Genomic DNA, 13,730 nt, shown 5'->3' on the forward strand with positions numbered 1-13,730 from the left:
TCTTCATTGCTGTGCGCGGGCTTTCTCTACTTGCAGCGAGCGGGGGCTACTCCTCGTTGCGGTGCGTGGGCTTCTCATTGCGGTGGCTTCTCTTGTTGCAGAGCACAGGCTCTAGGCGCACGGGCTTCAGTAGTTGTGGCACGCAGGCTCAGTAGTTGTGGCTCGCGGGCTGTAAAGCGCAGGCTCAGTAGTTGTGGCGCACGGGCTTAGTTGCTCTGCGGCATGTGGGATCTTTCCGGGCCAGGGCACTAACCCGTGTCCCTTGCACTGGCAGGCGGATTCTTAACCACTGCGCCACCAGGGAAGCCCCACCTCACTTTTCTCTTTCAATTCTTCCTTTTATTTACAAAACATTATGACACCATTAAGGAAAGATTTCCAAGAAAAGATCTTTCTCATAGTTCTACCAGTATTTCCTTCCAGTCATGGCTTCCTTACATTCATAGTGTAGTCACAGTGTGCACTCAGCTTAGTGCCCTTGTTTTGTTGTTTTTATTGAAGTATAGTTGATTTACAATGTTGTGTCAATCTCTGCTGTACAGCAAAGTGACTCAGTTATACACATATAGACATTTTTTTTAGGTATTTAGTCTTTATTCTGAAGCTGATAGACAACAGTTTTTTTTTTAATTTTTAAATTTTATTTATTTTTTTATACAGCAGGTTCTTATTAGTCATCCATTTTATACACATCAGTGTATACATGTCAATCCCAATCTCCCAATTCATCACACCACCACCACCACCACCCCGTGGCTTTCCCCCCTTGGTGCCCATACGTTTGTTCTCTACATCTGTGTCTCAACTTCTGCCCTGCAAACCGGTTCATCTGTACCATTTTTCTAGGTTCCACGTATATGCGTTAATATACGATATTTGTTTTTCCCATTCTGACTTACTTCAGTCTGTGTGACTGTCTCTAGATCCATCCACGTCTCAACAAATGACCCAATTTCGTTCCTTTTTATGGCTGAGTAATATTCCATTGTATATGTGTACTACATCTTGTTTATCCATTTGTCTGTCAATGGGCATTTAGGTTGCTTCCATGACCTGGCTATTGTAAATAGTGCTGCAATGAACATTGGGGTGCATGTGTCTTTTTGAATTATGGTTTTCTCTGGGTATATGCCCAGTAGTGGGATTGCTGGATCATATGGTAATTCTATTTTTAGTTTTTTAAGGAACCTCCATACTGTTCTCCATAGTGGCTGTAACAATTTACATTCCCACCAACAGTGCTAGAGGGTTCCCTTTTCTCCACACCCTCTCCAGCATTTGTTGTTTGTAGATTTTCTGATGATGCCCATTCTAACTGGTGTGAAATGATACCTCATTGTAATTTTGATTTGCATTTCTCTAATAATTAGTGATATTGAGCAGCTTTTCATGTGCTTCTTGGCCATCTGTATGTCTTCTTTGGAGAAATGTCTATTTAGGTCTTCTACCCATTTTTGGATTGGGTTGTTTGTTTTCTTAATATTGAGCTGCATGAGCTGTTTATATATTTTGGAGATTAATCTTTTGTCCATTGATTCACTTGCAAATATTTTCTCCCATTCTGAGGGTTGTCTTTTCGTCTTGTTTATGGTTTCCTTTGCTGTGCAAAAGCTTTGAAGTTTCATTAGGTCCCATTTGTTTATTTTAATTTTTATTTCCATTACTCTAGGAGGTGAATCAAAAAAGATCTTGCTGTGATTTATGTCAAAGAGTGTTCTTCCTATGTTTTCCTCTAAGAGTTTTATAGTGTCCGGTCTTACATTTAGGTCTCTAATCCATTTTGAGTTTATTTTTGTGTATGGTGTTAGGGAGTGTTCTAATTTCATTCTTTTACATGTAGCTGTCCAGTTTTCGCAGCACCATTTATTGAAGAGACTGTCTTTTCTCCATTGTATATCCTTGCCTCCTTTGTCATAGATTAGTTGACCATAGGTGCGTGGGTTTATCTCTGGGCTTTCTATCTTGTTCCATTGATCTATGTTTCTGTTTTCCTGCCAGTACCATATTGCCTTGATTACTGTAGCTTTGTAGTATAGTCAGGGAGTCTGATTCCTCCAGCTCTGTTTTTTCCCCTCAAGACTGCTTTGGCTATTCGGGGTCTTTTGTGTCTCCATACAAATTTTAAGATTTTTTGTTCTAGTTCCGTAAAAAATGTCATTGGTAATTTGATAGGGATTGCACTGAATCTGTAGATTGCTTTGGGTAGTATAGTCATTTTCACAATATTGATTCTTCCAATCCAAAACATGGTATATCTCTCCATCTGCTGGTATCATCTTTAATTTCTTTCATCAGTGTATTATAGTTTTCTGCATACAGGTCTTTTGTCTCTCTAGGTAGGTTTATTCCTGGGTATTTTATTCTTTTTGTTGCAGTGGCAAATGGGAGTGTTTCCATAATTTCTCTTTCAGATTTTTCATCATTAGTGTATAGGAATGCAAGAGATTTCTGTGCATTAATTTTGTATCCTGAAACTTCACCAAATTCATTGATTAGCTCTAGTAGTCTTCTGGTGGCATCTTTAGGGTTCTCTATGTATAGTATCATGTCATCTGCAAACAGTGACAGTTTTACTTCTTCTTTTCCAATTTGTATGCCTTTAATTTCTTTTTCTTCTCTGATTGCTGTGGCTAGGACTTCCAAAACTATGTTGAATCATAGTGGTGAGAGTGGACATCCTTGTCTCGTTCCTGATCTTGGAGGAAATGCTTTCAGTTTTTCACCATTGAGAATGCTGTTTGCTGTGGGTTTGTCGTATATGGCCTTTATTATGTTGAGGCAGGTTCCCTCTATGCCCACTGTCTGGAGAGTTTTTATCAGAAATGGGTGTTGAATTTCATCAAAAGCTTTTTCTGCATCTATGGAGATGATCATATGGTTTTTATTCTTCAGTTTGGTAGTATGGTGTACCACATTGATTGGTTTGCATATATTGAAGAATCCTTGCATTCCTAGGATAAACCCCACTTGATCATGGTGTATGATCCTTTTAATGTGTTGTTGGATTCTGTTTGCTAGTATTTTGTTGAGGATTTTTGCCTGTATATTCATCAGTGATATTAGTCTGTAATTTTCTTTTTTTGTAGTGTCTTTGTCTGTTTTTGGTATCAGGGTGATGGTGGCCTTATAGAATGAGTTTGGGAGTGTTCCTTCCTCCCCAATTTTTTGGAAGAGTTTAAGAAGGATGGGTGTTAGCTCTTCTCTAAATGTTTGATAGAATTCACCTGTGAAGCCATCTGGTCCTGGACTTTTGTTTGTTGGAAGATTTTTAATCACAGTTTCAATTTCATTACTTGTGATTGCTCTGTTCATATTTTCTATTTCTTCCTGGTTCAGTCTTGGAAGGTTATACCTTTCTAAGAATTTGTCCATTTCTTCCAGGTTGTCCATTTTGTTGGCACAGAGTTCCTTGTAGTAGTCTCTTAGGATGCTTTGTATTTCTGTGGTGTCTGTTGTAACTTCTCCTTTTTCATTTCTAATTTTATTGATTTGAGTCCTCTCCCTCTTTTTCTTGATGAGTCTGGCTAATGGTTTATCAATTTTGTTTATATTCTCAAAGAGCCAGCTTTTAGTTTTATTGATCTTTGCTATTGTTTTCTTTGTTTCTATTTCATTTATTTCTGCTCTGATCTTTATGATTTCTTTCCTTCTGCTAACTTTGGGTTTTGTTTGTTCTTTTTTCTCTAGTTCCTTTAGATGTAAGGTTAGATTGTTTATTTGAGATTTTTCTTGTTTCTTGAGGTAGGCTTGTATAGCTATAAACTTCCCTCTTAGAACTGCTTTTGCTGCATCCCATAGGTTTCGGATCGTCATGTTTTCATTGTCATTTGTCTCTAGGTATTTTTTGCTTTCCTCTTTGATTTCTTTAGTGATCTCTTAGTTATTTAGTAACGTATTGTTTAGCCTCCATGTGTTTGTGGTTTTTACGTTTTTTTCCCTGTAATTCATTTCTAATCTCATAGTGTTGTGGTCAGAAAAGATGCTTGATATGATTTCAATTTTCTTAAATTTACTGAGGCTTGATGTGTGACCCAAGATGTGATCTATTCTGGAGAATATTCCATGTGCACTTGAGAAGAAAGTGTAATCTGCTGTTTTTGGATGGAATGTCCTATAAATATCAGTTAAATCTATCTGGTCTATTGTGTCATTTAAAGCTTCTGTTTCCTTATTTATTTTCATTTTGGATGATCTGTCCATTGGTGTAAGTGAGGTGTTGAAGTCCCCCACTATTATCGTGTTACTGTCGATTTCCTCTTTTATAGCTGTTAGCAGTTGCCTTGTGTATTGAGGTGCTCCTATGTTGGGTGCATATATATTTATAATTGTTATAACTTCTTCTTGGATTGGTCCCTTGATCATTATGTAGTGTCCTTCCTTGCCTCTTGTATTCTTTATTTTAAAGTCTATTTTATCTGATATGAGTATAGCTACTCCAGCTTTCTTTTGATTTCCATTTGCATGGAATATCTTTTTCCATCCCCTCACTTTCAGTCTGTGTGTGTCCCTAGGTCTGAAGTGGGTCTCTTGTAGACAGCATATAGATGGGTCTTGTTTTTGTATCCATTCAGCAAGCCTGTGTCTTTTTGGTTGGAGCATTTAATCCATTCACGTTTAAGGTAATTATCAATATGTATGTTCCTATGACCATTTTCTTAATTATTTTGGGTTTGTTTTTGTCGATCCTTTTCTTCTCTTGTGTTTCCCACTTAGAGAAGTTCCTTTAGCATTTGTTGTAGAGCTGGTTTGGTGGTGCTGAATTCTCTTAGCTTTTGCTTGTCTGTAAAGCTTTTGATTTCTTCATCGAATCTGAATGAGATCCTTGCCGGGTAGAGTAATCTTGGTTGTAGGTTCTTCCCTTTCATCACTTTAAGTATATCATGGCACTCTCTTCTGGCTTGTAGAGTTTCTGCTGAGAAATCAGCTGTTAACCTTATGGGAGTTCCCTTGTATGTTATTTGTCGTTTTTCCCTTGCTGCTTTCAATAGTTTTTCTTTGTCTTTTTTGCCAATTTGATTACTATGTGTCTTGGTGTGTTTCTCCTTGGGTTTATCCTGTATGGGACTCTCTGTGCTTCCTGGACTTGGGTGGCTATTTCCTTTCCCATGTTAGGGAAGTTTTCGACTATAATCTCTTCAGATATTTTCTCGGGTCCTTTCTCTCTCTCTTCTCCTTCTGGGACCTCTGTAATGTGAATGTTGTTGCGTTTAATGTTGTCCCAGATGTCTCTTAGGCTGTCTTCATTTCTTTTCATTCTTTTTGCTTTAGTCTGTTCCGCAGCAGTGAATTCCACCATTCTGTCTTCCAGGTCACTTATCCGTTCTTCTGCCTCAGTTATTCTGCTATTGATTCCTTCTAGTGTAGTTTTCATTTCAGTTATCGTATTGTTCATCTCTGTTTGTTTGTTCTTTAATTCTTCTAGGTCTTTATTAAACATTTCTTGCATCTTCTCGATCTTTGCCTCCATTCTTTTTCCGAGGTTCTGGATCATCTTCACTATCATTATTCTGAATTCTTTTTCTGGAAGGTTGCCTATCTCCACTTCATTTAGCTGCTGTTTTTCTGGGGTTTTATCTTGTTCCTTCATCTGGTACATAGCCCTCTGCCTTTTCATCTTGTCTATCTTTCTGTGAATGTGGTTCTTGTTCCCCAGGCTGCAGGATTGTAGTTCTTCTTGTTTCTGCTGTCTGCCCTCTGGTGGATGAGTCTGTCTAAGAGGGTTGTGCACGTTTCGTGATGGGAGAGACTGGTGGTGGGTAGAGCTGACTGTTGCTCTGGTGGGCAGAGCTTAGTAAAACTTTATTCCGATTGAATGCTGATGGGTGGGGCTGGGTTCCCTCCCTGTTGGTGTTTGTCCTGAGGCAACCCAACACTGGAGCCTACCTGGGCTCTTTGGTGGGGCTAATGGCAGACTCTGGGAAGGCTTACGCCAAGGAGTACTTCCCAGAACTTCTGCTGCCAGTGTCCTTTTCCTCATGGTGAGCCACAGCCACCCCCCACCTCTGCAGGAGACCCTCCAACACTAGCAGGCAGGTCTGGTTCAGTCTCCCTTGGGGTCAGTGCTCCTTCCCCTGGGTCCCGATGCACACACTACTTTGTGTGTGCCCTCCAAGAGTGGAGTCTCTGTTTCCCCCAGTCCTGTCGAAGTCCTGCAATCAAATCCCACTAGGCTTCAAAGTCTGATTCTCTATGAATTCCTCCTCCTGTTCCCGGACGCCCAGGTTGGGAAGCCTGACGTGGGGCTCAGAACCTTCATTCCAGTGGGTGGACTTCTGCGGTATAAGTGTTCTCCAGTCTGTGAGTCACTCACCCAGCAGTTATGGGATTTGATTTTACTGTGATTGCGCCCTTCCTACCGTCTCATTGTGGCTTCTCCTTTGTCTTTGGATGTGGGGTATCTTTTTTGGTGAGTTCCAGTGTCTTCCTGTCAATGACTGTCCAGCAGCTAGTTGTGATTCTGGTGTTCTCGCAAGAGGGAGTGAGAGCACGTCCTTCTACTCCGCCATCTTGGTTCAGGCTCCCTGGACATTCTTTTTTAAGTATTCTTTTTCATTATGATTTATCCCAAGAGATTGGATATAGTTCCCTGTGCTATACAGTAGGACCTTGTTGTTTATCCATTCTAAATGTAATAATTTGCATCTACCAACCCCAAACTCCCTGTCCATCCCTCTCCCTCCCCACTTCCCGCTTGGCAACCACAAGTCTGATCTCTATGTCTGTGGGTCTGTTTCTGTTTTGTAGATAGGTTCATTTGTGCCATATTTTAGATTCCACATATAATATCATATGGTATTTGTCTTTCTCTTTCTGACTTATTTCACTTAGTATGATCATCTCTAGTTGCATCCATGCTGCTGCAAATGGCATTATTTTGTTATTTTTTATGGCTGAGTAGTATTCCATGGTATATAGGTACCACATCTTCTTTATCCATTCATCTGTTGATGGGCATTTAGGTTGCTTCCATGTCTTGGCTATTGTGAATTGTGCTGCTGTGAACATAGGGGTGCATGTGTTTTTTTATTTTTTAGAGTAGTTTCAGGTTCACAGCAAAACTGAGTGGAAGACACAGAGATTTCCCATTTACTCCCTGCCCCCACACATGCATAGCCTCCCCTGTTATCGACATCCCCCACATGCGTGGCAGATTTGTTACAATCAAGGACATATACAATGACCTATACACTGACACATTATCACGCTAGTGCCCATTTTTTACTTGAAATGTCATTAAACCTTTTCCATGTCATTACATGATCACAGTGATTGTTTCTGATGGTTGTCTAGTATTCCACTGAGCACCCTGCCCCGACACCAGCAAGCTTAGAAGGGAAGCCTTCCTGCCTTTTGGAAAGGAGCACAGTTTGCTGTTGGAGATTAGGACCCACCCAGTTAAGAATTAACATTTGGGACGTTAGAAGCAGTCAGGATCTTCTCTTCCTAGAGCATGTTTTGGGTGTAAAATTCTTCAAACATAGGTGTCATCATCTTCACATGATAAAAAGGAAAAGAAAAAGGCGCTAAGCGGTAGCAAACCTCCTCCTGCACTCCAAGTTTCTGCTCTGTGCTCTGTGTACACAGTTGCATTGAATCCTCCTGGATGGATCCATAATTACCCACTTCCTGCAGACAAGGAAGCTGAAGTCAAGAGAGAAGATGGTTTGAGTTTACTGAGCGTGTTAGTGATAGAGTCAATATTTAAATGTAGGCTTGTTATACTCCAGATACCCCACCTTTGCCGTTTCTCCTGGTGCTCCACCAAGGAAATATGTTGACATTTGTAAGACCGTGAGTTAAGTCTACAGCAGATCCTGGTTGTGGTTTCTCTTCCTAGATTTCATTAAGTAGAAAGGAGAACAGGAAGGCTAGAAATAATTTTCCCCTCTTTTGTATGTTAACTAAAATGATCGCCCCTGCCAATTAGTTGTGGACTAGTCAATAAGCACTTACTGGGACTTCCCTGGTGGCACAGTGGTTAAGAGTCCGCCTGCCAATGCAGGGGACACGGGTTTGAGCCCTGGTCCAGGAAGATCCCACATGCCACGGAGCAATTAAGCCCACGTGCCACAACTACTGAAGCCTGCACGCCTAGAGCCCGTGCTTTGCAACAAGAGAAGCCACCACAATAAGAAGCCCGCGTACTGCAACGAAGAGTAGCCCCTGCTAGACGCAACTAGAGAAAATCCACATGCAGCAATGAAGACCCAATGCAACCAAAAATTTTAAAAATTAAAAAAAAAAAAAAGCACTTACTGAGGACAGAGGCAGAGGAACTGTGGGTGATGATCCAGGCCTGAGGTCAGACTGCCTGTGCTCTCCCCTTCTCTGGATCCTGTGTTCCTTACCTCTATCACAGTAATAGTATTTGTACTTGCCACATAAGTGAGGATCACACAAGAGAAGTCATTGACACCTGTTATTGTTAATGTGGTTGTGGTGCTGTCGCTATCGACCTGGTGATGGTGGTAATGGTGGTATTGACGTGTTGACACAGTTGTGGATGTTGTTGACATTGTTGCTGTTGACTTTATTAACTTGCTACCATTACTGACTTTGGTGTCGACTTGCTGACGTTGTTGTTGACTTGTTATTGGCTTGTGGGTGCTGTTGTTGTCACTAAGACCTGTATTTCCTTCTTTCTTCCTCACAAGGTGGCTCATGTGGTCCTCAAGGCTCATGCCAGGGCTTGGCACCACTACAACAGCCAACATCGCCCACAGCAGCAGGGGCGGGTGGGCATTGTGCTGAACTCAGACTGGGCAGAGCCCCTGTCCCCAGAGAGGCCTGAGGACCAGAGAGCCTCTGAACGCTTCCTGCACTTCATGCTGGGCTGGTTTGCACACCCCATCTTTGTGGATGGAGACTACCCGGCTGCCCTGAGAGCCCAGATCCAACAGATGAACAAACAGTGCCCCACTCCTGTGGCCCAGCTCCCTAAGTTCACCGAGGCAGAGAAGCAGCTCCTGAAGGGCTCCGCTGACTTTCTGGGTCTGTCCCATTACACTTCCCGCCTCATCAGCAAGGCCCAAGGAGATACCTGCATCCCCAGCTATGATACCATTGGAGGCTTCTCCCAACACGTGGACCCTGCATGGCCCCAGACCGAATCCCCTTGGATTCGTGTGGTACCCTGGGGTATAAGGAGGCTGTTGCAGTTTGTATCCTTGGAATACACAAGAGGCAAAGTTCCAATCTACCTGGCTGGGAATGGCATGCCCATAGGGGAAAGTGAAGATCTCATCAATGATTCCTTGAGAATTGACTACTTCAATCAATATATCAATGAGGTGCTCAAGGGTAAGAACGTGGATATGCTGGTGATTGGAACGTGGGTGGTATTTCAGCAAGTCTTCAGAGTTTTGTTTTAAGGGACAAAGACATTCTCCAAGGAAATGAAGCCAAAAAGTAGTATTTGTAGTAATAGTGTGAGTGGTTCATATCAGCCTCCTAACTCTCTCCCTCAAAGGCCTCAAGCCTTTACTTTCATATTCCTAGTCCCTACAGTGCTCCCTTCTACCCTCTGCCTGTCTGAGTCCTATCCATCCATCAAGCCTCATCATCTTTTAACGCATTTAGGTAACAAATATTTATTGAGTGCCCATTACATGTCAGACATTGTGCAAGACAGTAGGGGTACAATACTGAACCAACGCCATCTTTTCCCAGAGGGGACTCAGAGTCTACAGAGGGGCGCAGACAGAAAAGTGCAATATATGGTGATGATGGCATTACAGGGTGGCATGAGGACACTCAGGGTGGGACTCCAGCCCATTAAATCTTCCCTCATCGCTCCAGCCTTGCCTGATCTTCATTTCCTTTAATGGGGTATAAAATCTACATTCCACATCATTCACTTTGGTCCACTTAACCTATATCTACAGTCTCATTTTTACCTTATATGTCTTTTTATTTCAAGTAAAAAGGAGCGGCAAATAGGTTTCATCTTGTACGTCAGTCCTAATCAACTGATAGTGGCTAGTTGTCTGCCTAGAGGGCTGTGTTGAGAAGATTTTGAGGCCTTGTCTAGAATTAAAGAGAAAGAGTTAAAAAGTGATCCCTGCCCTGGGCACTGCAGTAAGGAATGGAGACCTACATCCCACTGTTGGTGAGGTCAGACACCCTCACTTCACCTGTACTCTCCTCAGTATCAAGGAATCCCTTTAAGACATTATCTCAAGTGATCCTTGAAACAGCCTTGTTCAGTAAATAGGGGCAGATATTATCTTCATGGGACAACTGTGAAAACCGATGCTCTGAGAGATTAAATGATATGCCCAGACATCCAGTGTGTGGAGCCATAGGCCGTTCTGTTTCTGGCTCAGCTCTTCCTTCTGCCCACTAACCGATGAGGCTTTTATTAATCTTTATGTTCCCAGAGCCTAGCACAGCCTGGGATAAAGTAGGTGCTTACTAAATTATTGAGTGAATGAGCAATGTTACCTACCTCTTACACAATCATCCACAGCTATTGCTCTGATTCCTGGTTGACTCACTAGAACATTTTTAATTCTTTCACAGTTATGGAGGCCAGAAGTCCAAAATCAAGACGTCACTAGGAACACTTTCCATCCAAAGGCTCCAAGGGAGAATCCTTCCTTGCCTCTTCCAGCTTCTGGTGGCTCTAGGCCTTCCTTGGCTGTGGCTGCATGACTCCAATCTCTGCCTTCATCTTCACATGGCCTTCTCCCCTACGTCACTTATGATGATGCTTGTCATTGAATTTAGGACCCACCTTGATTAATCCAGGATGGTCTCATTTTGAGATCCTTAACTTAGTGAATTATATTTGCAAAACCCCTTTTGCCAAATAAGGTTACATCAGTAGTACCAGGAGTCAGCACTTGGATATACCTTTTTGGGGACCACCATTCAAGCCACTGAATCAGAGAATACATTTTTTTAGGCTTTATTTCTCCTTTTAAAAACTGAATGCGTGATTATTTCATGTCAATATTACTAAACATAAAGAAGAAAAAACAAAAGCACATTTTTAAAAGATTAAATGATTTATGTATTCTGTATTAAACCAAGGAGTCCTGACACTAGCAGATGGAGCACTTTTTCTTTATTATTCATTTTAAGGTAGGGACACACCTTTGGATTGAGACTTATGGCCATAGATGTGGCCTGATGTTTTGTGTGGGTCTTATGGATTTTCCTTTTACTTGTTATGAGGAGGAAAAAGGGTTAAAATTTTGGGGGTAACCCAGGTCACCTCCCGAACTTTCACGTTGAAAGGAAAACCTTTAAAAAGTAACATCAGCCCTTTGCAACTCTGTCATCATTTCAGACCCCAACCGATCCTTGCTTAACAAACACCCTTACTTCTTGCCAGCTCCAATCCTAATTCTCGACAAACAATTTATGTAACCTTGCAGTTTTTGTCTTTATAAGCCTCCCCCATTTTATAGCGGAACACAATTCAAGTGCTTCTTGACTCTGTGTCTCCCGGGCTGCAGTGCTAACAAACCCCAAATAGACACCTCTATTTTAAAAATAATAAAAATAAAAAGCAACATCAGTAACAGACTTTAAAACAATCCCAATTTTGGTTTTCTCCACAGCTGTCAAGGAGGACTCAGTGGATGTTCAATCTTACATTGCTCGTTCCCTCATCGACGGCTTCGAAGGCCCCTCTGGGTACAGTCAGAGGTTTGGGCTGTACCATGTCAACTTCAACGACAGCAGCAGGCCAAGGACTCCCAGGAAATCTGCCTACTTTTTCACCAGCATGATTGAAAAGAACGGTTTCCTCACCAAGGTAGTAAAAAGACTGCCACCAGCCAGTAAAGCAAACGTCCCCCGGAAAATCAGAGCCTTCACATTTCCATCCGAGGTGCCCTCCAAGGCTAAAGTAGTCTGGGAAAAGTTCTCCAACCAACCCAAGTTTGAAAGAGATTTGTTCTACCACGGCACATTCCGGGATGACTTCCTGTGGGGCGTGTCCTCGTCAGCCTATCAGATTGAAGGAGCTTGGGATGCTGATGGCAAAGGCCCCAGCATCTGGGATAATTTTACCCACACACCAGGGAGCAACGTGAAAGACAGTGCCACTGGAGACATAGCCTGTGACAGCTATAACCATCTGGATGCTGATCTGAATATGCTTCGAGCTTTGAAGGTGAAGGCCTATCGCTTCTCCATCTCCTGGTCTCGGATTTTCCCGACTGGAAGAAACACTTCTGTCAACACACGTGGTGTTGATTATTACAACAGGCTGATTGATGGCTTGGTGGCAAGCAGCATCTCTCCCATGGTGACACTGTTCCACTGGGACCTGCCCCAGGCCCTCCAGGATATTGGAGGCTGGGAGAATCCTTCCTTGATTGAGTTGTTTAACAGCTATGCAGACTTTTGTTTCCAGACCTTTGGTGACAGAGTCAAGTTCTGGATGACTTTTAACGACCCCACATACCAGGCATGGTTGGGGTATGGCTCAGGGGAATTTCCCCCAAACGTGAACGACCCAGGCTGGGGACCTTACAGGATTGGCCATGCAATCATCAAAGCTCATGCCAGAGTCTATCACACTTACGATGAGAAGTACAGGCAAGAGCAGAAGGGGGTCATCTCTTTGAGCCTTGGTGCACACTGGGCAGAGCCCCAGTCGCCTGGGGTCCCCAGGGATGTGGAGGCAGCTGACCGAATGCTGCAGTTCTCACTGGGCTGGTTCGCCCACCCCATCTTCCGAAACGGAGACTATCCCGATGCCATGAAGTGGAAAGTGGGGAACAGGAGTGAACTGCAGCACTTAGCCACCTCCCGCCTGCCCAGCTTCACTGAGGAAGAGAAGAGGTACATCTCAGCTACAGCCGACGTGTTCTGCCTCAACACCTACTCCTCCAGAATCGTGCGGCATGCAACACCGAGGTTAAACCCACCCTCCTATGAAGATGACCGGGAGCTGACCGAGAGGGAGGACTCTTCCTGGCCCTCCACAGCAACGAACAGAGCTGCGTCCTGGGGGATGCGAAGACTGCTCAACTGGATCAAGGAGGAGTATGGGGGCATCCCCATTTACATCACTGAAAACGGAGCAGGGCTGAAAGATCAAAAAGTGGAAGATACCAATAGGATATTTTACCACAAAACCTATATCAATGAAGCTTTGAAAGGTACGTGAGTGTTCATGTCCCCCTTACAAAATCTCCCAACATCCACATGTCATGTGCCTGAAATGGTTTGGCAGAGTGGATTACACACCATCAACAGGTCTCTCTGTTATACCCTAATTCCATAATTCTTTCCCGGTCTGGGGTTACATATCCCTTTGGGAATCTGAAAAAAGCAATGGTCTTCTCCCCAAATGTACACACAGGGTCCCACAGGAGTATTGTCATGGGTCCATTCATTCATTATTGAGCAACTACTATGTGACAAGTTCTATTCTAAGTGCTGGGGACACAGCAGTGAACAAAATAAACAACTTTCTGCTGACATGGAGCTTATATTCTGGTGGGTTCCATGCACCCTAGAGCAATCAACTCTTCTCTAATTCACATTTCTGTATTTAACTTCTAAAGTAGGCTGAGACTCTTGAATTTCAGACATGTCCCTTTACCCCAACAAAAGAATTTGATTTTGCAAAGGTCAGTCATTAATACTTGCTATGGGGGCATCAGTGTTGACAAAAAGAAAGAGACAAGATGATCTATCAGGGCACACATTACTTGTGTGCACAAGTTAGTGGTTTAGGACTGCCTGCGGTGAGGAGTCCTCCTGGTGTA

At 42.8% G+C, this 13,730-nt stretch overlaps 1 protein-coding gene across 4 annotated transcripts in view; it reads left to right on the plus strand.

Moving 5' to 3' along the window:
- The window catches only part of LCT (lactase), a 60,069-nt gene that overhangs the window by 30,318 nt on the left and 16,021 nt on the right, over nucleotides 1-13,730 (plus strand). For all 4 annotated transcript variants that reach the window (XM_082397791.1, XM_082397792.1, XM_082397794.1 and 1 more), the window contains 2 exons: nucleotides 8,655-9,300; nucleotides 11,568-13,118. In XM_082397791.1, coding sequence (XP_082253917.1) covers nucleotides 8,655-9,300; nucleotides 11,568-13,118 — 2,197 coding nt within the window. The remainder of the gene's footprint in view (nucleotides 1-8,654; nucleotides 9,301-11,567; nucleotides 13,119-13,730) is intronic.

This window comes from Balaenoptera borealis, assembly GCF_965194805.1.
Source record: "Balaenoptera borealis genome assembly, chromosome: 6".
Lineage (NCBI taxonomy): Eukaryota > Metazoa > Chordata > Mammalia > Artiodactyla > Balaenopteridae > Balaenoptera > Balaenoptera borealis.